This window comes from Chaetura pelagica, unplaced genomic scaffold (genome assembly GCF_000747805.2).
Source record: "Chaetura pelagica isolate M959 unplaced genomic scaffold, ChaPel_1.0 scaffold199, whole genome shotgun sequence".
Lineage (NCBI taxonomy): Eukaryota > Metazoa > Chordata > Aves > Apodiformes > Apodidae > Chaetura > Chaetura pelagica.
This window is the reverse complement of record NW_009970714.1, coordinates 1,015,328-1,041,648: the sequence shown is the minus strand read 5'-3', so window position 1 is coordinate 1,041,648 and position 26,321 is coordinate 1,015,328. Positions and strand designations below refer to the sequence as shown.

At 41.3% G+C, this 26,321-nt stretch overlaps 1 protein-coding gene across 1 annotated transcript in view; it reads right to left on the bottom strand.

Moving 5' to 3' along the window:
- Positions 1-26,321, bottom strand: part of LOC104396177 (sodium channel protein type 5 subunit alpha-like) — a 184,085-nt gene that overhangs the window by 106,513 nt on the left and 51,251 nt on the right. Inside the window, exons 8-12 of the mRNA XM_010005994.1 lie at positions 21,750-21,891; positions 20,092-20,289; positions 16,073-16,255; positions 13,247-13,648; positions 3,747-3,879 (exon numbers count right to left, since the gene is read on the bottom strand). Coding sequence (XP_010004296.1) covers positions 3,747-3,879; positions 13,247-13,648; positions 16,073-16,255; positions 20,092-20,289; positions 21,750-21,891 — 1,058 coding nt within the window. The remainder of the gene's footprint in view (positions 1-3,746; positions 3,880-13,246; positions 13,649-16,072; positions 16,256-20,091; positions 20,290-21,749; positions 21,892-26,321) is intronic.

The window sequence follows — 26,321 nt, the reverse complement described above, 5'->3', positions numbered from 1 at the left end:
CCACAGGGGATGGTACAAAGCTGAGGGAGAAGAAGGACTTTGTGGTTACACACCAGAATGTGTCTCTAAAGAGGAAGGTCCAGTCCCTTTCTGTGAGGCATCAGACAAATCCCTCTGTCTTTCCTTGCCTTCCTACTCATCAGCAACACAGATAATAAGTCTGCAGGAACACCCAACATTTCCCTTGCTCCATGCTGCCATCTCAACAGACATTTTTCTCTACTCTCAGTTGCTACCTCCTATCTTGTCTCAGTTTACAATGTAGGTGATGAGGAACAGTAAGAAGCCCTTTCATGCTGCATGTAAAAAGCCTCGAAATGCCACATCTTGCTACAAGTTGTTGTCTTGCCATCAGTAGATGTGTGAAAGGGAAATGCAAAGTTCCTGTGTGTGGAAAGAGGGAAAGAAAACCTTGTACCTAATGAGAAGCCTAATGAGGAATGGAAAAATGTGATGAGAAATTTGGACAATCAGGTCCTTTGAGCTTCCTAAATTTCACGGTGGGATTCCAAAACCCACTGTTACGTCCCAGTAGCTGCTCTGCAAGGAGAAGACTTTTCTCCTCCAGTACTTGGAAGTTCTGCATGTAGCTGGTGACTGAACACACCAGGCTTCACAACGGCTCCAAAGAGACAAGATATAAATGTATGTACAATTAGCCAGTCTGGTGCTCCCTTACCCTGCATCTTGGCTAGACCTGTGTAAATGCCCCCGTGGTGAGCACTGGTGAGGCCCCACCTCAAGTACTGTGTTCAGTTTTGCGCCTCCGCTACAAGAAAGACATTGAGGTGCTGGAGTGAGTCCAGAGAAAGGCAACAAAGGTGGTGAAGGGTCTGGAGCCCTAGCCCTGTGAGGAGTGTCTTGAGGAACTGGGGTTGTTTAGCCTGGAGAAAAGGAGGCTGACAGGAGACCTGATAGCTCTCTGTATACAACTACCTGAAAGGAGGTTGTAGCAAGGTGGGGGTTGGTCTCTTCTCCCAGGTAACAAGCGACAGAACAAGAGGAAATGGGCTCAGGTTGTGCCAGGGGAGGTTTAAATTAGATAGGTATTATTTTAGGTTTAAATTAGATATTAGAAAAAAATCCTTCACTGAAAGGGTAATTAAGCACTGGAATAGGCTGCTCAGGGAGATGGCTGAATCACCATCCCTGGAGGTGTTTAAGAGACGTAGGGATGTGGTGCTTAGGAACATGGTTTAAGCTTTGGACTTGGTAGAGTTAGGTTAACGGTTGGTGTAGTTAGGTTATGGCGTAGTTAGATCATGGGACTCCATTATCTTAATGTCTTAATGGTCTTTTCCAACAAGAATGATTCTCTGATTCTGGGAAATCAAATGCTGAGGAGTCCCAAATTGTTACCAGATCTGAATCTGATGGCCAGCATTTTGCCAGGATTTTTACAAGTCCATGGGAAGAGAGTGACTACACTGCCTTCTGTTACATCTCCCTCTCTATTGTAGGGGTTGCAATAACTACCTGCAACACCTTCTTGCAGAAGAACAATATTAGGGTTGTTTGCATCACTTTGTTCCTGCCAATCAACATGCACATGGCTTGGAGTTGGGGAACTCAAGATGTGTCTTACCTTCCAGGGCACTGGTGATGATGCTGACAGCACTCACTGTCCTTTGCCTCTGGAGGGGTTCATCTGAGTGGTCCACGGAGGGGCGGTGGGGCATCAAAAGCTGCTTCTTGCTTGTCTCATCTGAGGGAGAGGTCTGTGAAAATGAACACATTGGGTCAGCAGCACAAAACCAAGGCAGATAGGAGGTAGCATTTTCAAAATTGCCTAAGCATTGGTTTTCCCACCTGAGAAGTCCAAAGCTCACTGATTTCCCACCAGGCACATGCTGACAAGGTACTGCTTTTCAAATGGCACTTGGAGCAGTTTTGGACACTTTGCCCTGCCATTTACCATCGTGCAAACAGGTGAAAGATTCAGGTGGAAATTCTGATGCCAGAGGAACACCAGTGCTTTTTTACCACACTCTGCTTGTGAAAGAAGCCCTGCTCAATTACATTAATTATTCCATTATTTCTGAAATGTGTTAACTGTTTAATTATACTGCTAGGAGAGGAAAAAGGGGTGTGGGTTTCAGCTTCATTACAGGCATATATATATATATATATATATATATTCTGTTCTGGCCAGAATACTGCTGAATATAACCACAGGGGATGGTACAAAGCTGAGGGAGAAGAAGGACTTTGTGGTTACACACCAGAATGTGTCTCTAAAGAGGAAGGTCCAGTCCCTTTCTGTGAAGCATCAGACAAATCCCTCTGTCTTTCCTTGCCTTCCTACTCATCAGCAACACAGATAATAAGTCTGCAGGAACACCCAACATTTCCCTTGCTCCATGCTGCCATCTCAACAGACATTTTTCTCTACTCTCAGTTGCTACCTCCTATCTTGTCTCAGTTTACAATGTAGGTGATGAGGAACAGTAAGAAGCCCTTTCATGCTGCATGTAAAAAGCCTCGAAATGCCACATCTTGCTACAAGTTGTTGTCTTGCCATCAGTAGATGTGTGAAAGGGAAATGCAAAGTTCCTGTGTGTGGAAAGAGGGAAAGAAAACCTTGTACCTAATGAGAAGCCTAATGAGGAATGGAAAAATGTGATGAGAAATTTGGACAATCAGGTCCTTTGAGCTTCCTAAATTTCACGGTGGGATTCCAAAACCCACTGTTACGTCCCAGTAGCTGCTCTGCAAGGAGAAGACTTTTCTCCTCCAGTACTTGGAAGTTCTGCATGTAGCTGGTGACTGAACACACCAGGCTTCACAACGGCTCCAAAGAGACAAGATATAAATGTATGTACAATTAGCCAGTCTGGTGCTCCCTTACCCTGCATCTTGGCTAGACCTGTGTAAATGCCCCCGTGGTGAGCACTGGTGAGGCCCCACCTCAAGTACTGTGTTCAGTTTTGCGCCTCCGCTACAAGAAAGACATTGAGGTGCTGGAGTGAGTCCAGAGAAAGGCAACAAAGGTGGTGAAGGGTCTGGAGCCCTAGCCCTGTGAGGAGTGTCTTGAGGAACTGGGGTTGTTTAGCCTGGAGAAAAGGAGGCTGACAGGAGACCTGATAGCTCTCTGTATACAACTACCTGAAAGGAGGTTGTAGCAAGGTGGGGGTTGGTCTCTTCTCCCAGGTAACAAGCGACAGAACAAGAGGAAATGGGCTCAGGTTGTGCCAGGGGAGGTTTAAATTAGATAGGTATTATTTTAGGTTTAAATTAGATATTAGAAAAAAATCCTTCACTGAAAGGGTAATTAAGCACTGGAATAGGCTGCTCAGGGAGATGGCTGAATCACCATCCCTGGAGGTGTTTAAGAGACGTAGGGATGTGGTGCTTAGGAACATGGTTTAAGCTTTGGACTTGGTAGAGTTAGGTTAACGGTTGGTGTAGTTAGGTTATGGCGTAGTTAGATCATGGGACTCCATTATCTTAATGGTCTTTTCCAACTAGAATGATTCTCTGATTCTGGGAAATCAAATGCTGAGGAGTCCCAAATTGTTACCAGATCTGAATCTGATGGCCAGCATTTTGCCAGGATTTTTACAAGTCCATGGGAAGAGAGTGACTACACTGCCTTCTGTTACATCTCCCTCTCTATTGTAGGGGTTGCAATAACTACCTGCAACACCTTCTTGCAGAAGAACAATATTAGGGTTGTTTGCATCACTTTGTTCCTGCCAATCAACATGCACATGGCTTGGAGTTGGGGAACTCAAGATGTGTCTTACCTTCCAGGGCACTGGTGATGATGCTGACAGCACTCACTGTCCTTTGCCTCTGGAGGGGTTCATCTGAGTGGTCCACGGAGGGGCGGTGGGGCATCAAAAGCTGCTTCTTGCTTGTCTCATCTGAGGGAGAGGTCTGTGAAAATGAACACATTGGGTCAGCAGCACAAAACCAAGGCAGATAGGAGGTAGCATTTTCAAAATTGCCTAAGCATTGGTTTTCCCACCTGAGAAGTCCAAAGCTCACTGATTTCCCACCAGGCACATGCTGACAAGGTACTGCTTTTCAAATGGCACTTGGAGCAGTTTTGGACACTTTGCCCTGCCATTTACCATCGTGCAAACAGGTGAAAGATTCAGGTGGAAATTCTGATGCCAGAGGAACACCAGTGCTTTTTTACCACACTCTGCTTGTGAAAGAAGCCCTGCTCAATTACATTAATTATTCCATTATTTCTGAAATGTGTTAACTGTTTAATTATACTGCTAGGAGAGGAAAAAGGGGTGTGGGTTTCAGCTTCATTACAGGCCTCTGATTTCATACCAAGCAAACTGACTCCTCAACACATGTTTTTTTTTTTTATTGTTCTGAAACTCTGCCAGATCTCAGGAACATACTGTCATTCTGGTGATCTTTGGTGTCACAGATTCTAAAGCTCCATAATTAGGGGAGAATCTCAGCTTCTTTTTTCTCAGGGAAAAAAATAAAATAACCCAAACTATCTGGTTCTTATGATTCTCAAGCAAAAGCTTAAAAAAAAAAACCCAAACCACCAAAGAAATCAAATACCAGAAAAACAGAACTCCCAAAATGTCTTTATTTTATGTTTTATTTTAAATTAGTTGTATGCTTTTTGAAGGCTTGGTTTTCTGAAGTCAGCCAGAAACACAGTATAGCTGCAGACACACATTGTATTAAATACTTTATGCTGTCAGCTCACAGGAGTAAGATGTTAAGATTTCTATTATTATTAGCTCCCACTTCATACAGAGAAAAATCCTGCTTGATTTACTCCTCCAGCTGTCCCACAGGCAGAAGGAAAGGTGGTGGTTGAGGTGTAAGGATCTGGGAAAGCCAGATTCAGTGCCATTCTCTGTTGCAGACCTCCTGGTCCAGACACTCAGTCTCCGAGAATAAATGTTTTACCAACCCCTGTCCTGCTCCTCCAAGCACACATGCTGTGATGTCTGAGATACCAGGTAAGCAAGAGAGGTGCACCGTAGATAGATGGGTCCTGATGGCTCTTGCAATATAGCTCAAGAAAATATGAGGGAAGAGATTCTTAAGAAGAGGAAAACCTGTTTTATTCAGATGTCAGAGTAGCTGCTGTTGCTTCTTCACAGTCCAATGAGCTATAGGAATTGGATTTAGTCTTCTGGTTCTCCCATCACTTGCTTCTGGAATGGCCCTAACCACCCCAGGAAGCATCCAGGACGCCAAGCAAGATGAGCCACGGGCAGTAGCTCCACAGCTCTGCTCTCTGTGCCTGGACATGCACCCAGAGGGACTCAGGATCCCTCCTCTTCTCTATTTCTCTATCAAAACTGCTCTTGAAGAAAGGCAATTCCATGAGAATGGTAGAAGGAAAAAAAAAAAAAAGCAGCTCTACAAGCTGTCTTTCTGGAGTGTGACTTCTTCAGGGCAGAGGACATCCCCTAGTCAGGTGGTTGCAAAAGACAAAGCCACTTGCCACTGGTTGACACTGAAAAGAATAGTCAGGATACTGGTCCAAGGTCACTTCAAAGTACTGCAGTTAAAAATTTATACCAATCACTACATGACCAGAGAAGGGCAAGGACTTTTAAAGAAGGCACTTAAAATATTAGCTAAGCCAGGAAAGCAGTAATGCTTCAAAATAGGTTTGTTGGTTCTGTTTGTTTGTTTGTTTTTAATGTCCTCTTATGTTAAAACAATTGTCTCACTGTCCATTGAGTTACTGATGCAGCCATCTCCAAAGGAGAGGTGTAATCAGAATTTATTCAAAGATGCTCCTACTTGTGCACAAGAATTAACAAGAAAACCCTCTTCCCTTGGCTTAGGAGCTGGGGAAACCATCAGCAGTATTTCAGGTGCATTAATTCACTTGATTCCCTTCACTTCAAAAACGTCCAATAAAAAACCAAGAAACAAGATATGTTTTATTAATGAAGAAAACATCCACAATATTGCATAACCATTTGCACAGGTTGGGAGTACATAACAAATACATGGGATTGAAAAGATATCACTAGGCAAGATTAAAAAAAAACCATGAGGAAAACAAACTTCTAAGTATAAAACAAAATAAAATAAAAAATACTCAAAAAAAGTGAAAGAAAAGAAAAAGATTTTAAAAGGCCAAATAAAAGCCCAGCCCTTCCAGTTCCCTCTATCTGTAGAATGAACCATAAGAAAACCTCAAATTTCAAATTCCTCTGGATCATCTTACACTTTTTAAACTGTACAATCTTCCCATTACATCTGACTCAAAGCTTAGGACATACCAGCAGAATATCTTTAGACCATCTCATCCCCAGAAGTACCAGTTGTCTGACTGTCAAGAAAGATATTATCTTCCTATTATACCCACAGAAGTGTTTGCAGAAGTTATGGGCTTGTAGCCTATATCTGAAAGCCATCTTTTATTCACAGGTGCAGAGAGAATTCACTGCAGAATTCAACTGTAAAAACTTGAATAAACACATTCAGAGATTCATTCTTTCTAATTTTTGATTCAGCTAAACCAGGGTAAGTGAAAAGTCCAAGTTAAACAGGTTTGGCTTATCCTTCATAAAAGAAAACAACAACAAACAGCAGGGAACTGATTTTATTTCCCAGGGTTTGGTGTGATATTCCCAAACCAACAAGTTTTTTAGGTCACTCTATTTTTTTTTTCTCAGCCCTGCATCCTTGATCCTGCCACCTGTGTCATGAGAGTCATCACAGAATCACAGAAAAATTTGAGTTGGAAGGGACCTTCAAGATCACCCAGTTCCAACTCCCCTGCATGGGCAGAGACACCTTCCACTAGACCAGGTTGCTCCAAGCCCCATCCAACCTGGCCTTGGACATCCACAGCTTCTCTGGACAACCTGTTCCAGTGTCTCACCACCTTCACACTAAGGAATTTCCTCTTAATGTCTAACCTAAATTCCCCCTCTTCCAGTTTTAATCTATTCCTCCTTGTCCTCTCACTACAAGCTCTTGTAAAAAGCCCCTCCCCAGCTTTCCTGGAGCCCTTCAGGCACAGGAAGGCCACTATGAATTTTCCCCAGAGCCTGCTTCTCTCCAGGCTGAGAAGACTCAACTCTCTCAGCCTGTCCTCATAGAAGAGGTGCTCCAGCCTTTGGATCATCTTAGTGTCCCTCCTTTGGACTTTCTCCATGAGCTCCATGTCCTTATGCTGGGGGCTCCAGATCAGTCCCCAAGACTTCAGGTGTCCTGCTGGAGTCAAGGACACTTTTAGCAGCCTGCCATCCTCTGCCTGCAAAGGGGTATTTCTTAAGGAGATGTGCATGGCTCCTTCCTTCCTTCATCTCTGAAAAGGTGGGCTGCTGCCATTTACTGCTGCCCACCCACTCACCCAGCTGCATGTGCCCCTCCTGGAGAGCAGAGACCTATGCCTACTGCCCACATTAGGGGTTCATCCCCAGAACCAGGAGACAGTGTCTGGCAGGCAATGGGTGTAAGGAATGCTCCTGTGCTCTCAGAGAAGGACCTGGCCTCTTTACCAACAGAGCAGTACATCTATCACATAGTCAGCTGGCAATTCACTATAAAATACTTTTTCCAGGAAATAAAGTTATCATCCAGGTGAATTGCTTAAAATTGCTATTGAAGTTACTTAGAGAAGTTTATGAGTTTTTCTTCTTGGTAAAGAATAGGTATGTGAGGGATTTTATTATTATTTATTTTAGAGCAGGGGTAGCTATTAGTCACAAAAGGAACGGGCAGTTTTTGCACTCTGAGATAGGAAGCAGTTCCAGGAACTGGACAAAACAGGCAGCATAAAGGCTATTATAATTACAGAGAGAATGTACACAGGAACAGTCCTTCATCAGACTTACAGGTCTATAGAAAGAAAAATAACAACAGTCCCTACTACTTTTGCAAGGACTCTCCTTAGGATCCAGATGAGAAATCACAGAGGAATTAAACACACACACCTCCAGCAGGACAAGATTATTTGTGTTGCTCCATGCTTGACTGGAAATGTTGCTCCTTTGGATTAGCTAAATTTTATAGGGACAAACGTACTATCCAGCAATTTACATGTAAATGAGGATGCACCACCTTTCAGAGTTATCTTCTTCTGAGTACCTACAGTTCTGAGTTATGTCAAAACTGTTATGTGAAGATGGGCTGATATCTCACAGCGTTTTAGAGACCACAGCTGGGAACTGGGACAGGTTTAATTTTCCTTGTACAGTAAAAATCTTTTCAAGCATAAGAAGAGGTGAACAGGCCACGCCATGAACAATGGACCCACTAAGGCACTAACACAAACATTTAATGAGATTGGAGGTGACCATAATAGCACACAGCATTACAAAGAAGCCATTTAATTTTGTGGATACTTGATTATTTAAAGAGATGCACTGTAAACTGAAACAGCTTACAATATTTGTGGCAAATCTGAATTATTTATGCCTAGAATGTGCTAAAGGAAAGTTAGAAATGAGCAGAAACCAGAGCCACGGTGACAATTCTTTGACAGCAGCAGAAGACTTGCTAGCTTTTATCCACATGTCTTATTGGCAGCGATTTTTTGATGCCTTATTTTGTTGACCTTTTTCTGAACATGGGAACTGCTGACACTTTGCCTTTTCACCAGCCCTGTGGCAAAGCAAGGAGGGGAAAAAAGAAATTTTACCTTGGGGCAGTTTTAGGATCAACAAGAAAACCTCAAACCAATGTCATCAGCAAAACAGTATTATGCTTAGCAAGAAAAAATAGCCTAGGTCTTTATTATCATTATTATTGTTGTTGTTATTCTTATTATTCTAAAATAAAGAAGTTTAACCAAAAATAAGATTCTAAATCCTTAGTTTGGCACCTTGATAAGCAGTCTGGTCACTCTTAAGAGGTCACTCCCCAGTAGTTTTCACTCCTGTCAAGCTAGAAATCAACTAAGAGGAAATTCAGGAAAGGTTGCATGTGCAAGAGGGAGAGCTCAGGTAGCTCCAACCTGCACTTCACTGCTCAGCCCAAAGCCATCTCACGGGTGGCCTTGATCCACTGCTGGGCTGGTGGGCAGCTCTGGTGAGAGAGTGAGAAGAAAGCAATGCAGACCAGCAGGTAACAGTCAGCTGCCCATTTGCCAGCAACCACCTCCTCAGTTCCATGTCTCTACCACTTCTAATCTCCAAAATAATTGACATGTCAGGCTTAACCAAAAAACCCCAGGTATATCCTTGTAAAGTTACAGGAAGGGCTCCATTTGGCTAGGAGGTGAGAGGGGATGCCATCATATGGATTTATTAACCCTGAAGTAATTTTCAACAACCACAGTTGACATCTTGCTCATTTCTCTTCAGATCCCATGGATAAATCGAGCTACAAATAAAAGCTCAATAACTTAATCCAATTCTGTTCAAACAGGTCAATATTTTGTGAAGGAAGATGTTATTCTAGCCTCTTAAATAACTGAGAAACACCAAGACACAATAAAGCAATATGTAGATACAACTAAATACTACAAGAATGCACAGAAACTTTAGTTTGATGTTACTTACATAATGCATAGACTTTCTCCATAAAAAGGCAAAAGCCCAAACTCCAAGCCCAGGTATCAGCAGGAGCATAAAAACATACAATTTTTTAAACTGCTCAGTCTAAGGTCAAGCAACAGAACAAAAAAATAAAAAAAAATAATAAAAAAAAAAATAAAAAAAAGACTTAAAGCATAGTCACCAGGTCCTTCTTGTATCTTTTTACACTGTGGTAAATCTGATTAAATGGGCAGCTGCTCCGTTTGAAGAAAGTGAGCAGAACAAGAGTAGCCCTGATTCAGTCCTCTGCAGGATACAGCAGAGAGGGGCTAGGACTTACTGTGGGTTTCCTGGGACAAGCTCCCTGCACCCATGGGACTTGAATGCCTCTGATCTTCCCATCCAGGTGCTGAACCTGGAGCCGCTCTGGAGAATGTTTGCAGATCCTACTTTCATATTTCAGTGCTTTGCTCTTCATATGCAATGGAACCCTCTCTGCTGCCAAGGACAGTTTCCCAGCAATGTGACTTCCACTCCTAAGTGGCATGGGAACATCAACAGGTGTAGCAAAGTGTGCAGAGACACATAGGATCCCTGAAGAGATCCGGTGGGACTGCTTTGATGCAGAAGACTGAATGGACAGATGGCATTCTGCATGGACCATGCTGTGCTGTCCATGGCCAGCAAGCCTGCTGACCAGTCAGACTAGCCCAGCTGACAAAATTGATGGACCTAAGCACCAGCTATTGAGTTTATTTGCAATCTCTCCTGTTTCACTAGCTGTATTTAGGGATTAGAGGGAGGGGATGGAAAGTTTAAACACACTTGCTTTCTCCTGGAAATACATTCACATTCATCTGTGCCAAGCAGACAGGGCCCTCTGAGGATCTTTTAGCTTACATGCTCTTCTGCAGCCACGTGTCTGAGAACATCCATCTGAGCCACCAGCTTCAATAGTGGGATAATCAGCAGCAGCCTCATGGGACAGGGCACAAGCTGCACAGATGCCTTCATGTCAGCTCAGCTGCCACCCACAGCCATTCCTGTGGGCAAACAGCCTTTGGCTGGGACAGGGAATAGCAGGATAGCAGTTGCAACAACACAAAGGCATGAAAGTTGTTCACTGTACTCCAAACTACTTTGCCTGGGGCAAAATCTTCAGGCGGAATGTTGCTAAAACTGATAAGGCTAAAATTGTCAAGAGTGTCTTGTGACTTCTGTGCTTTCCCTGAGAAACCTTAGGAGGGCCCAACTTGAAATAATTTGCTGAAACTATGGGTACTCTGTGGGCTGGAGGTTGGAAATTCAAAACCGTAGTTGGTCAGATCTTGTTTGACGTTTACTCTGTCTTTTAAACCAGAAGTGCTTTTCCAAGCTTTTCCCAAACCAGAATTTAGCAGTCTCCCCAGGCAGCACCAATCAGACAGGCATGTGTTATAATCATCTGATACTACTGAGCATCAGAAAGGATCTTAAACAAATGAATCTTCAAAGTCTAGTGCTGTAAAATGTGTTTTGCCAGCTGCATCACCTCAGATGTCACTTTTCAACCAGTAAAGCCACATCTCAAGAAGCTGCAGTTCAAGGCTTAACACCTATTACAGCGATGCCTTTTCATGGACTGGCCCTTTATTTCTTGTTCAGGGAAGATACAGCAGATAGCATAAGAGGGTCATCATGTACTTACACTCATACAAAATAAATAAGTAACAACAGCAGAGTCAGTGAGGTTAATGAGGGAACTTCAACTTCACTCTGCAACATCTTTCTTTTGGCTACCCCCAAAAAGGATCAGGATTATAAGAAGAAGCCAGAGCTGCTAACAAAGAACAAACTCAACTTCAAATTTTAACAAGAAAAAGGTAAAAACCATCAAACAGAAAGCACAGAAGCGTGTTAATTTATCTCCAAGCAGACAGAGGTGTTGGATTTACTATTTCCTTTTGCCTGTATCTCCACAGCTGAGGCTGCATGTTTGTGCCCAGTGCTTGTGGTCCCTGCAGCAAATACATCCGTATGGCAATGGGCTGCCTGCCAATTAGCTTTTTACTCCTGCTAACATCTTCTGGATAGATTAGATACCAAACTTGTTCTGCAGAAGACACAACATCCTTCACATTGCATCACTGAATGAGCTTCTGTTACTGTAGTGCCTGGGTGTTATTTCCTAGATGACCAGGGAACTGCCAAGTGAGCTCACCCACCCAGGTTATCTATCTTTCAATATCCATTTTTTTCCTAAAGGCAGGAAGCTGACAAATGAAAAGAGCCTCAGCAGTCTGCAGAGCTGCTTTCCTTACAGAGAAAAAGGGGGACATTCCCTGCACATCTATTAAACCCTTTCTACTTCGGTTCAGATTATTTTTTTAAACAGATACACAAACTCTTCCTTCCACAGTCCTTTTAATGCACAGCTTTTTCCTTGTCTGCTGAGAGTAAATATGGGAGTACCGAAGTCCTAAATGAATGAAGGTGTGAACATCTGAAAAAGCAGCAACAGCCTCAAAACTGTCAACAAAGCAGATAATTCTCACACCACCCAGCTTCCCACGCACAGCACGGCCCCTCCTTTTGTGTATGGTGTGAGAGTCTATTTGCAGGACTACAAGGAACGCCCAGATAGGTGAGGAAAAAAATTGAATCCAAAGCTTGAAAGGGAAGAAGCTGCCTGGCTCTGGAGAGAAAAGCTACTTCTCAATTTACTGATAATCTGACACCACAGCTGGGATCCATCTCACTCACCTTTCTCTTCAGGAAATATCTTGCCTAATACATGTTAGAATCACATTTGCTTATTTCCCCACCAATGTAACCTGGTTTTGGCACCTTGTAACTCTGAGTGAGCTTAATCTCACTGACTTTAGATGTGCCATACAGGCTTATCCACCTTGGGCTCCCCTTATATGGTTAAAGTGAATAGAAAGAGGCACTTTGAGGGAGAGAGACTATTCTGACCCATAAGATGAAACAAGTCCTGCCCACACTGACCGTAGTGACTAGACCTCCATTGCTTTAAAGGCTGTTGAGAGTGATGAGCTCCAATATAAATTATCTCTATTAAAAAGATAAATTCCTACCACATCCAACTGGCAATCTGTCCAAATTTCCCTCCCTTTTTAGCACCTATTTCCAAATAACCATCTCATGGTTTTCCAAGTGAATTCATACTTGGATCCTAATGGTATCAGTCCTAATAGTTTCATGTACTACTTTATTAATATTTTGCAGCAGTGGTCCTTTGCAACAAAGATCTGGAAAATCTGCAAAAACTTGAAGTCTGTTGATCATCTGCTCATCTTTCCTGGGAGTCAACTGAAGTGGATGCTAAACCTTTCTGGGAACTACCTTTGGACTGTAAGGACAGGCTTTCACAAGTAGCTATATGGAAGACCAGAGGTCAGATGCAAGCAGTTAGCAACCAGTGGGAGAAAATGCAGTCTCAAGATGATAAGTCTGACACTGAACCATTTTCTATCCACTGGACAATGTCAGATCTTCAGACATCAAAAGAAACAAATTTAAAAAAATGTCCCTACAAGAAAAGAAAATTCCTATCAAATCCAAGATTTAGTGATTTGCCTCCAGCCAGCTCTGAAGAGTAAGTCTCACCAGAAATCAGGACCATCTCTTTTGTGGCACTACACACACGTTGCTCTGTGAGTCAGCCTGTTGGCTTCCCCGCCTGACTCGAATAGTGGCTCTGGGTTTCTCACTGCAGACAGCATGTGGTGTGAATAAATTACAGCAAACTCCAAGAACATTTAGAAGGAAATAAGAGTGTGAATCACATACAAAAGTTATAAAATACTCACCAGGTCGCCTGTCCCAGGTTTTTCCATAATAACTGGGGGGAGCAGTAACCCTGCAGGAGAAGTAGGGTCTGGGTGGAGTGCCCCGGTGCCTCCTCCTATCAGGGAAACCACACCATTGCAATCCACCGAGCTGTTCCTTTTGCCCGTCTGGGTGTAGTTGGGAGCAGTAGGGTGAGAACTATGGCTCACTTGACTTTGCACGCTCAGACGCCTCCCAGATCTTGGAATTAAGAGAGAGCCCCGGTGGCTTTCATTTTCCCCAGCGGTGCTGATCTCATCATCGGCAAAATCTGTTTCGGAGCCAGTGTCTCTGCCACGGAGTCGGAAACTGAATATGCTCCCGTGGCTGGTTCTGCGCTTCACCAAGTTTGCACTGGGACCATAACTAATGCCAAGGAGAGTCTAGAAACCCCCAGAAAGGAAAAAGGGGAAAGAGAAACAACATTTTGCAACATGTTTTCAGGAGCGAGGAAGGTCTGGGGAGAGCAGTAAGTTCCATTTTAAACTCAGTGCTTCAGGTAAAGACTTAATCACACGTATTCAACCTTCACAAAGTTAAGAGGCTGAATAGTTGTTCCTAGACATTAGGCATTTGTCTAATACTTGACAGTTAAAGATGTACTGAAATAGGAAGGATCAAGGTGGCATTTGCCTTGTAGCATGATACTCCCTTTGCTTCTACTCCCTCCCCAGCTGATAAGTGCCAATGGACCTGGGAAGGCGTCACAAGGAATGGAAGACGGGAGCAGGGAAGGGGATCCAGCTCCAGTTCATCATGTTATCACACATCTTCATAACAGCTAGGGAAGGAACGTTGCAGTGGGAGAAGAAGAGATAAAAAAATAGGGCAGGAAATGAACTGCAGGGAAAATGAGAAGAAGAGGGAAGAAGAAGAGGGAAGAAGAAGAAGAAGAATACGACGGAAGAAGGTGATGAAGGAAAAAAAACACCAAACAATAAAAAAACAAGAGCAAGAAGAGGGATATGGTTTATTAGGTTGTAGAATTATTATCTCAATGCACTGAGGTAACCTCAGTAACCAGCAGATTCTTTCAGACTCAAATATCAGCTTTGACAATCCACTCTGATGCCAGCTAGTGAGAGTGTGACTCTGACAGAGCATCAGCAAGAGGTGGCCAAGCACTAAACACACCTAAACCCTGGCAGAGTGAAAAGGATGTTCAGAAAATGCATAAGGAATTCAAGTCTTTCCCCTTCCCTCATATCCAGAGAGGAAATTATTGGAATAAGAGCATTTAGGCAGAACATACTTTTGATTTTATGACCTGTACAGAATTTTCAGCTTCTTCAGAACTTTCTCATGAGCAAAGCACATGTGAAGCCAAGTATATATTTCAGATCTCCACAGCATTCACAAACCAGACAAACGAAATGAAGCCTGATTTCATTTTGCACTGTAGCTCACACCCCTGAGTTATGTAATGATGCTATTTTGTGACACTGGTACAAGGAAGAGTACAAAACCCAGGCCCCTTCTAACTGAAAACAACCCATTTGGATTGCTACCAAATTTTAACTGGTCAAAAATTCATGCCTGGGTTTCCATGGCACAGCCATTAGGACTGATTTCTGATGACAACACACTTCCAGCTGCTCAGATTGCATCTGAATGATGACTCAGCCTTACTCTTTCCAACCATGCCAGACACAGACTTGCAGAGATTTACTATAAGCTTTGAAATGTGTCTCCCATGTTTCTCATGCAGGGGCAAAAAGTGAAAACAAGAAATATTAAGAAACAAGAAACAAAGTGGCAATGCACAGCTCCAACCCATGGTCATTCTGGTACATGGTGTCTTGAAACTCATCCAGAATGAAGCTAAAGAGCATGTCTAACTTTAACAAAGGTGTAATTTGTAGCACGACCCACTTCACCAATGAGACAACAACAAAAAATATAAGACTAAAAATGCATATAATTTACAGAAATCCAGCTCTGTGTAAATTTTGTAAGCTGGGGAGTCATTAATTGGTCACATTTACTTACATCACTTACTTGTTTTCTATGAGCTTTTTATGGCTGCCAAATACCCCTAAATTCACTGACAGCAAAATATTAAAAGACTTAGCCCATTACATGGCAATTCAAAAACACAAAATAAACTGATTTAAACTTTGCCCTCAGTTAAGTGAAGACAAATTATCTGAAGCTATTTATGATTATTTGATAACTACAGCATGTGCAGATTCGTATTCATGCATGTCAGGAACATTTATGTAAAACCCTATTTAACAACAGTCTCACTCTTTTTTTCACCCTGCAATAGAAAGTAGAAACAAGTGCCACAAAGTTTTGACTTGAAGGCAACTAGCAAAGGAATATAAAAATGTTAATAACGTCTTTGTGTAGCATTTAAAAAGCCCTCAGAGACAAGTTTCCTTTTTTTTTTTTTTCCTCCTCCTTTTTCTTTTTAAGCTTTGTAGGTTTCTTCTAAGAATTTTTCTTTTTTTATTGCTAGTAGGGATAGGATAGATATAATCAGATGAATGAAATTAAAATAAGAAAATAAACCAAACTGTGGGTAATCTTGAAGCAAAAAAAAAAGAAAAAAAAAGGTTACAAAATTGGGGAAAAAGTAGATTTGTAAGAATGCTTAATGGGCATTTTTAATTCATTTTGAAAATAAAGTTCTAATATGTTTCCTTCCACCATTCTCACACAGACTGTCTGCAGATCAGTCATGATATTAAATATCTGATTATTCTTTAAAGCTGGAAGTTTCAGCTTTAATTTCCTATTCAGAGCCTGGCCTATCCTAGGCAAAGTGCAGTGTGAGATAAGAGATGTGTCAGACCGTTGCTTACCATCCTCCTCTGGGCGTCGTCGTAGTCACAGTTGGGATTCCTTTGGTCTTCTCCATACTCTTCTGCCCCCAAAGATTTCTTTTTCTTTCGCCTGTTTCTTCTTTCCTTGGCATTTTTGGATGCTAAAGGTGACATTTCCAATGAACTAAGTGACATTGAATCAATTCCTTTAACAGCTAGTGCCTAAAAGAAGAGATGGTAGAAGGCATAAAATGTATTAGTTGAGTTTAGGATCTCAGTGAGAACTAATTATTACTCTGGTCAACAACTATTTTTCATGCTAAGTATAAGGTTGTATAGGAGATAAATTAAAAATTCCAAGTGGTCATTAATCATAAAACTATCTTGCATGGCTGAAACCAGTCTTAATCTGTTTCTAACCTCTACATTAGGCAGAGGAAAATAAACAAGTGAGACGGGTATAAATGCAGACATCAGGAATGGCTGCACAAAATAACGTGCAAAGGGACATGGTTTAGTAGTAGACATGGCAGTGTGCTAAGTTGGGCTTGATGATCTGGAAGGTCTTTTCCAGCCAAAATGATTCCATGGTTCTATAGAAAGCTCACAAACAAGACCCTTTGACATTTCACAAGAGGAACGGTCGGAGTGTACATCTCAACCTGGGGAATGTCAGACTAAGCCCCCCAACTTCAGCCTCTTGAACTGAGAGGGCTGAAGAGGAGTGTAGCTGAGCTGGTTGCTGGGAACTTTCCTCCTTTGTCACAGAGGGATACCAGGAACAGCAGGCAACCGAGCTGGTACATTTTTGTTGAACAGTCATCCAATGCAGTAGCCCAGGCTGCTGCTATGGTCAGAGATGGAGAGAGAAAACTGTGAGCTTAAATGGAGATAAGGTGGACTTTGCTTTGCCGTGTGCTTCGGTGCTGTACCAGGCATCTGGTGGGATGGCTGAAGAAGCTGACTGATAACAGATCAACTATTAGAAACCCAGCAGAAGCTGAATGTGAAAGCCTGAGCTCACAAAGCCACAGCTGTGGAAGCAAACACGCAGCCAGGAGGAGGAATCAGTAGGAGCAGGGAGGAAGCTGCAGCCCATATCCATCCTTGGTGAGGGTGGGAGGAGCAAAGGGGCTCTGAGCACAAAGCAGGAGGTCAGGTTTGGAGGTGCTGGCATCTCACTGGTAGCCACATCAGTTGCCTGATGACAATCACATTTGCAGAGCCCCCAGCTGAACTACATAAACCAAGTGAATTACAAAAAAATAGAAAGAAAAGCCTCTCCAGGTTCCCAAGAACAGGAGAAACAGATGAATCCTCAGTGCTATTGTCTGTAAGCCACTAGAATCAAACAGGCAATCAGCTCTCCATGGCAAAATACTCCCTTCCTCCCACAGGCATCAGTCCAAGGAAAGTGAAGGCACTTAACAGTTGTGTAAAGAATCAATCATGTATTTCAAGGAGTAGTGGTAGCTCTATCAAGCTGAGAGCACAACAAAACTTAATTCCTGTGGGAAATATCTTTCATGAGCAAGCTGCTTAAAGCAGAGAGGAGGAGGGCTCAGACACCAGTCTAGGCTGTTTTGGCTCATTTTTTTTATTTTTTTTTTTTCCAAGTCAATTGATTTAATTGTTATTCTGAAGTGCTTTCTCTTCATAAAGATTCAGCGAATCTTTTGGTGTAAAGCTCAGGTTTAGGAATGTGTTAGGCCAATTGTGTAAATTGACTGATAGTCCCCAAGCAGGCCTATCAATTTTATTTGTGCTCTCCTTATATTGCACAATGTAAAAGCTGTTTTAAGGAGTTTCAGTTTTCCTTTCTGATTGCTATCATATTTTATTAATCTAGAAAATACTGTAGGTTGGGCTGCTAAGTATGCTGTAGGCTTACTGCAAAATTAACTGATTTTCAGTTGCTTAGCATATTCTTACCTATGGCCGAGTTGAAATGCTTCTGCTCAATGCACCTTTTTCACTTCTTGAAAAAGGGTTTTGACTAAATTGTTTCTCAGGGCACAGAGAATGTCCCCATATATTGGTCTATCTACCATTTCTGGTTGGGTTCCTGTGGCTAGACCATGTCCTGACTCCGACAACGCACTGTGGTAACTCCCAGGAGTAGGGAAGGAGTGTGGGACTGGGCACATCTCTCAAGGATGGGTGGTGGCTGAAGGGTAGGAGAAAAGCTTAGCTCACATGAGCCCTGACATGGGGATTATGCAGGAGATGGGACTTGAGGCAAGAATTTATCAGTACAGTGAGAAAGTCAAAACAAAACTCTTGAAAAAGGCTTGGAGGGCAAGATCAATGCGGAGTAGCTCTGACTGGGGTGAGACATATGAGAAGGATATCTGAAAGCTACATGGTGCAGCCACTCAATACTCTTTCCAGAGCCTTTTCTTCCAGATGGCTAATTTGAAATGTTGGGGCTTGATTTGCAAAATTACTGGGCTTTGCTAATGAACCTGGTGGACACCAATCGCTCTGCTCCTAAGATTTCTTTTCATAAGATTAGGATAGATAGTACTTCTCCAGAAATACTGCAAAAAACAAATGAGAATTTTTTAAGTGCACAGAGTCTGAGCAGTGACAAGAGGCACTGAAAAACCCCTGACAACGTTAGTCATTTTGTCTTCAAAGCAGACTTTGAATGCCTGAGTCTGGAAGTCTACTTGAGCTGGCCTAAGGCTACAGAACAAATGATGAGAAGATGAAGAGCTGCTCTTGAGTCATGCACTGTCCACCCTTTGTACTGAGCAGGGCACAGGAAAAATGAGACATGGTAGGCTGAAGAAGAGACTCTGTCATAAAGTGTATAGACAAATGGGAACAATTTAGGATGTTCATGAGCAAACTTTGGTTTCAAACATTTTGACTTTAAGGGCTTAATGTTTCTTTTTGTGTACATACAGGCTTAACTGAAATCAAAGCCTTCACTGGGAAATTTTTAAGTATCTTTAATGATAGCTGGTATTACCAAAGCTGACTGTTATTAGAGATCAGCTGGAGTAAAAACACATGAAAATTTGTGTGAAATAGGTACAAGTTGGAGCTCAGTTTGCTCCCTTAGGTTATGGCAGAGAGTTACTCTGTTTAAAGCACCTGTACATAGACTAAATTGTGTTTACCTATAACTTATACTATCAAAGATGATCTTCAAAAGGATTTAAATTATGTATAAGTCTCTACCAGCAATTTTTCATGAGTGAATTACATTTTCTATTTTCTTTCCAAGGATTTAAATGGGCTTTGGATTAGGTCCTGAAGCTTTATGTACCCAAAAGAAAATAATGTATATTAGTTTATATTGTTTATCAAGGATTTATTTCTCTCAACGACAGTGCTACATGCTATTTCAGACTAATTTTCTTATTGCCTTCTTGTTCACAGCACTTAAAATGTTCTCTTCAACTGTTTAATGAAGTCTTTCTACCCCACACAAACCACAGGCAAATTAGCTAGTGCTATTAATGCTATATGGCTACATCCACAATTTGGCCTTCCCATTTTGTTTAAACTTACCACATAACGTTAAATCTATATCTGATCCACCTGTCCACTTGTTCAGGTATGAAGTTCTATGTGCTTCAAACAGGTTATCCCACATTGTTATCTTAATGATTGGACAGCTGGATATTCATGGCAGTTTGAGTGAGACAGTGAGGAAATGAACAAGCTAAAGTGGTGGTGGAAGAAGTTCAGCTGGGGCTATGTCTGACCTACCACAATAGCTGTTATGTGCTTAAATGCAGATGTAGTTATACCATCATTAAAATGTCTTCTGTGCCAACCAATATAAATTCCTCTCTTGGCACATGTAGTACAGTTAAACCAATACAACTCTGGATATGTAAATCCTAAATGGCTCCAATCCCAGCCTGAAGAGCCATCATATTTCTTTTAGAAGGTAGTAATAACTCTGTCCAATAAACATTAAGCTGCTTTCAAGCCAACTCTTACTTTGGTTATCACATAAATGTAAAATAAAGAGAATGTGACTCTCAAGATACCATCTGTTCAAATTACCCAAGGCTAATCATGTCACACAGTTTACTGACCTCCTGCTCTTTTTTTAACATCTCCATGGCTTCCCGAAACTTTCTTTCTTTCTCCTCTGTTTCAGCAATAGTTGCTTGGTTCTGCTCTTCATAAGCCATGGCCACAACAGCCAGAATCAGGTTGACCAGATAAAATGAGCCCAGAAAGATGACCAGCATAAAAAAAAGCATGTAGATCTTCCCAGCAGATCTGAGGGTCTGTAAGAACAACAGTAAAATCATTAACACTTGTTAACAATGTGTCTTAAAATAAAATAAAATAAAAAAATTTAAAAATAATAATTTGATGACTATTTAGATGTATAATGTAATTGAATTCAGCCTTTGTTAATAGCCCAGAAGAATCCCTTTCATGACAAACAACATGCCAGGAAATAATCCTCTCACTGATAGATTTTTATACCTTTGTCAAAAATTATGTGCTTGCAGTAAGATTAGTTTCTAAAAGAAGAATGATTTCTTTCTGCACCAAATATCTCTGCTGGTTTTCTTTGAGAATAGATAATCTTACAATCAGTTGCAGTAAAAGCTTCCCCCACATAGCTCAATCTATTTTTGTCCAGTGTACAGAAACTTTCCAAGCTGGATTCATGTTGTATCCCTTCAGATGTCTACAGTATAGGTCCTTTACAGTCAATGGGGAAAAAAAGAAGATAATTTTAGGGTGCAAATCATCTGGAAGTTATTTAGACATCTGCCTCAGGACAAGTAGAATCAAACCTCAGGCTTCATTGACTGTTTTGCCTGGTTCTCCACCAGATTTGGAGGCATAACTAGACTTTAGGGTAACAGCCTGAGCTTACCTTACACATATGTTCCATGGTCAATGATTTGATGCCAGTGATAGAAACAACTGTGTGATATTATAAGGTCGAATAACAAAAGGGAGTGATGTTCACCCTTATTTGCCATGACAGCTTCAGCCTTCCAGAGCTGTACACGCAGGTTCGTGCCAAGTAAGTGAATATGATTTTTTAAAATCATCTTCAATTTCATTGCTTTTTTTTTTCTGAAGTGAAGTTGTATAACTGGCTGCATGTGAAGCTGAAATCTCCAGTACCCTCTAAATATATCTACCTCAGTACCTTCAGAGGAGTAGCTGTCAGCACTGACTCCCGTGAGTGTGGCGAGTTTTGCAATTTTGAGATGCAGAAGTAAATTTTTAGTGGCTTCATGGGCAGAGCATGTAATTCAGTACCAAACTATCATGCAGATTCCTCAGAGTTCCCATACATTTCAGGAAACACATGCTGAAATGAGCACTCACTAGTAGACAACTTCACACATGCGACTAATTTGTCCATGATTAAAAGTTTGCATCAGGGAGAACTAAAAGGTACCAGGTAGTCTTGAATTTGTGTTTATTACCATGCCTTGCAAAACCAGTTATGCCAAATACTGGGCTTTAAAAATAAGTTCATCTTACACCAGCCATCAAAAAAATAATCATTAAGTGATGATATGGTCATCTTTAATAAGAGGTGAACTTTATTCAGGTTCAGGTAAAATACACATTCAAAGTGGCTTTCTCTCAGTGACAATTTCCCCCTATTCCCCAAACACTCAGCCTAATGTCTTCTGGTATTATCACTCCTTAGAAATGAAACAAGGTGATGTCTTCATTTTGTATTTTCAACAGTAACAGAACAATCTCATACCTGTTGATACAGACGTTCCCAATAATCTTGAGTCATAAGACGGAACAAAGAGAGAAAGGCCCAGCCAAAAGTATCAAAGCTTGTGTAACCATGGTCAGGATTTTCCCCAGCTTTCAGACATATATATCCCTCAGGGCACGTGCTGCAAAAGATGGAAGACAATACACAAAAATGCATCACAGATAGAGAAAGCATGAAGATCTTCAGCATGGAGAAAATTATTTCCAAGGAAACATTTTGAATGCTCTTGATTAAGAGCACAGATGCTCCAAGGTAAATTCCTCTGCTGGGTGAAAACACAGGAAACAGGTGGATGTTACCTGCACAGCACCAAAGATCTTGGAAATCTTATTTTTCCTTTGAAAAGGTAAACTGGAAAATGGTAACCATAGCTTGAGCTGCAAATGAGAGCCTAGAATTTCAAATATTTGAAATAGAGCTGATTTAGAAGCCTAAGCAGGACTTAAATATGATTTATCTTTGGCATTCATTCCTAATTAAGAATCATAAACTTGGTGTTTTCTGTTACAGTTGCAGGCAATAGTGTGATGGTGAACCTGTTTTCCAGATTAGCATGACATCAGTACGTGTCATCTGAGCACCTTCCTGTTTCTTACCATGACTGACCTTGTACTCACCCCCTGCAAGGACTTAACCTTTAACCTAAGAAGTGAAGGACATTTTTTTCTCTTTCTGCCAGGAAAATATTTTCCTTGTCCGTCTTGCAGACTCCTGTATTAAATGGTAGTATATAAGTACAAAAGTGCTGTATTGCATCATCAAGTGAAACAGAAGGTGGAAAAGACCCTGGGTCAATGAGTCTCCCAGCACACTGCAATATGACTAGCCAAAAGACCCCACACATCACAAGCTGCTTTCCAAACATATGATATGCTCCATCAGAAACTGAAGACAGGGAGGAATATGTAGAGGCTTACTACTGGGTGTCTCATAGGGAGAGAATAAGAGACCAAAGATGTTGCCAGTGTCCTGGAGCCCTACAGTATTTGGGAATTTGTTAGATGGGAACCACTTAACTATCTGAACAAGCAGATCTCAGCAGAAATGGTAGTAATGTCAGCTCCCTCTGTTCTCCTTCAGCTTCAGATAGAGATGGATTTGGTGTGATTTGGGGCAAATCCTGCTGACACGACTCGGGATGGTTGGAACAAGAAGGATTGTGAAAGCACTTTGTCACAGACAGGAAACTTTGAGAGAGACCAGCTTCCACGTAGTGTTTTGATAACAGAGCAATACCCTGTGTCCTGACAGATACTAAGCTTGATGTTCTGCCTGTCAGAGGAAGGAATCAAGGTTTTCTGAACTGTCTTCTGATAGGATAATTATAGTAATATTCAGCCATTTTAGACACTTCACCACATGTAGCCAATGTGTAGAGTTTGGGATTATTTTTTTTTTTCCCCAGCAATAACCCATAAGGTGTTTCAACCACTGCTGTTTTTTTACCAAAGCAGAATGTTGCCACAAATCAAAATGCATGGCAGTATTATAAATAATGAAAAGTAATTTTTTAAAATGCCCCCCCTTAGAAGATATTAACTCCTGAGAAAGTAGAGTATGTCTCAGTATGAAAACCAGGGATGGAGGGTTTTTTAAAATACTAGTTTTATATTAATAAAAATCAAATCTCTACAGCACAGGATATAAACCCTGTATTGCATGTTGAGATGAGAATACATTGCTATAGGTTTTGAAGATCTACAGATCTCTATGGTGTCAGCGACCAATATCAGACATTCAAGACTTTAAGAAGCTTAATTTAATATCATTAGTCAAGCACAAATTTTTAAGTAAGTCTGCTTTGAACACTGAGAAAAGGAGTGCTGAAGCATTGCAAAATGTGTGCATATCCTTATGTGTAGTAGTCTTCAGAAAAAGTAGCAAAAATGTAAAAAGAATTACTCAAATGTAACACACAAGTGAGAATATAAGTGATTATGTCACCTTAGGTAGAGCCAGGTTAATTTATACCAACTGAGAATATAGACAACAGTAATTATATCTCACAAAGAAAGAAAAAGAGAGGTTTTTATTTTTTTCCCTGCCTAAAAATGCCTCCTTCTAGATCTTTCCTACTTGACTACCTATTGTTTCCTGGTAAGAGCCACATTTGAATAAAAAAAACCAACAACCAAAGAGTAAATTACTGAGTTAGAAGAGAATAAAATGCAGAAACCTCATTTTTTTCCCTCCTAAAATACAGAGATGTACAGCGAATCTCTTTTGTATATCCATGTCCTTTTTTGAGAGAGCCTTTTCATTAAATCTCTTCCCTCCTAAAGACATTATCTGCTATCACTCCCTGCCACAGAGACACAAGATTTCTGCCCCTGATCTGCTGCTGCAGACAGCTAACAGTGCCCATGATGTGCTGCTGACACTGTTGAAGAGCTGAGAGAAATGGATCCTCTGGGTTCCCAAGAAGGAAACTTTCCCCTCACTTGTGCTAAGACAGGACATGAAAACTTTTGTAAGGCTCATTCCTTCTGTCATGAGAAAACAACTGTGCTCACACCCTGTGCTTGGCTGGAAACACAGTGCTCATGTCCAGAGGTGGACAGTTCTTTCTTAGTCTTCCACACAAGACCAATTCCAAGTGTCTCCACTGAGTTGGCCTCATCACACATATTGTGACATTATCACTAATGGCTAAAACCTCTGAATACAGCTGTGAGAAACTTGATGGTGATTAATGGTGAACTTCAGCCTAGGCAGGTAAGTTGGCTGGAAATTAGGTTTCATCTAAAATAAGTTGCCTAAAATCATAGGCAAAATGGAAATTTTGCCATTAATTTCAATATGAGATATTTTCTTCCTATTGTCTTCAATTTTGAGCAAGACAGTCTGAAAGAAAGGAGATTATTAGGAGCATTGTGCTTGGATGTGTTTTCATAGAAACCTCTTAGCAATTAGAGGCTACAAAGTCACTGTCTTGTTTGCTGCCAATATTTCTTCCTGGGGGAACTCTGTTTTGATGCAGATGAACTTTTGGATATAACTGTTCAAAGGACTTTACCATAACTGCTTGGAAAGCCCAAGGATATGCAGATGCAGCTCCTCTGACTGTGGAAATGAACAATGGAACCTCCAACTAATATTTTCTGCTTATAGTCAGTATTTTTTCATGTTTAATTCCATCTTTATGTGTCTCTACAACCTTTTCCACTCGGCAATAGTTTGCTGGTGTGAAAAGATCTGACTCCTCAGTGAGTGTACAGAGATCTCTAATATTATGTTCAGGTGTAAGAGCATTCAAACAAGGTGTCTTCAGCACAAAAAGCATGAACTCCAGCTCAAAAATGCTATTAATGTTTGCTAACATCCTTCTTAGAGAGACTAGATACTTGAGACAAAAAATCCCACTTTTCAACCCCTTATTCTTGCTCACTCTCTTTTGCAGCTGACAGAAGTGATAATGCATGGGGTGTGGGAACACCTTAAAAACACAGAGAAAAACAAAGTGCTGTTTCCCAGAAACACACTCTACAGAAATTTAAGTGTAAGACTCTGACTCAAGAATATTATGCTAAAACTGACAGTTTTCTCCAAGTTTTTTTTTAAGCAGACTCAGGGTTTTGCTAACATGTCTTCCATGTATAATATTAAATCCTTTGGATTTGTTAGCAAACTCTTTAGCTTCTGTTACCTCAGGGATACATTTCACAGGATTGCACTCTCCTCTGATGCACAGGGTTGGGCAACAACAAGAAGTTACATAAATATAACATCCTCCACAGGAGCCTCACAGGATGCTGTTCAATTGATCACAATAAAATTAGTGTCATTGATTCAGAAAAGTTAAAAGCATCAGTCTACCTATCTATCTATCAGGCTGCAATCACCACTGTAAGCTGGCATTGGTACAGGAAATTAAAGAACATAAGAAACAGCTTTGTTTTAAATAACACAGATTGGGAATGCCAGAGAGTTGTTGCTGAGGGGCATAATTACAAAATGCTCTGGCTCAAGAGTTTAATCTAGGCAAGCCAAGTAACCTGCTGATCCAGACTGCAGGGGCCAATGGGGTTGTGCAATAAAAGAAGATTTGTAAAACAACCATGTGCAGGGTTGTAACACTCAGATGCTGAAAATACAGGGGGGGTTGTTCATGTGTTACCAGGAGTTAGCAGCAAACAGCTGCCAGTGTCAGCTACAGCATCTGTGTGGTAGAGGCTGCACTTTCATTCGGTTTAGGTTGCAAAGACACTCTCTGGCTTGCTACACTAAATTGCTTATAAGACAAGTAGTTGTGTGAGACAAAATGTGTATCATAGACACATCAAAACCTCTAAAAAAACCCATATGGAGGTAACAGCCCCTTTCTGTTCCTGCTTAAGGTCACAGCTTAAGCCCAAGAATGAAGAAATCAAGCTGAAATGTTTGTAGCTGATGCTTTTAGCACACGGCTAATTCCAGAGGAATGGAAACCACCCTGGTGAGTAGGGTAGGGTTTTGGAGCCTGGCAGGAAGAGCTGGAAGGAAAGACGGTGCCCATGACCTCCAAGGCTTGTAGATTGCATGATAGAGTCCTTCTCAACCTTCCTCTTTGTG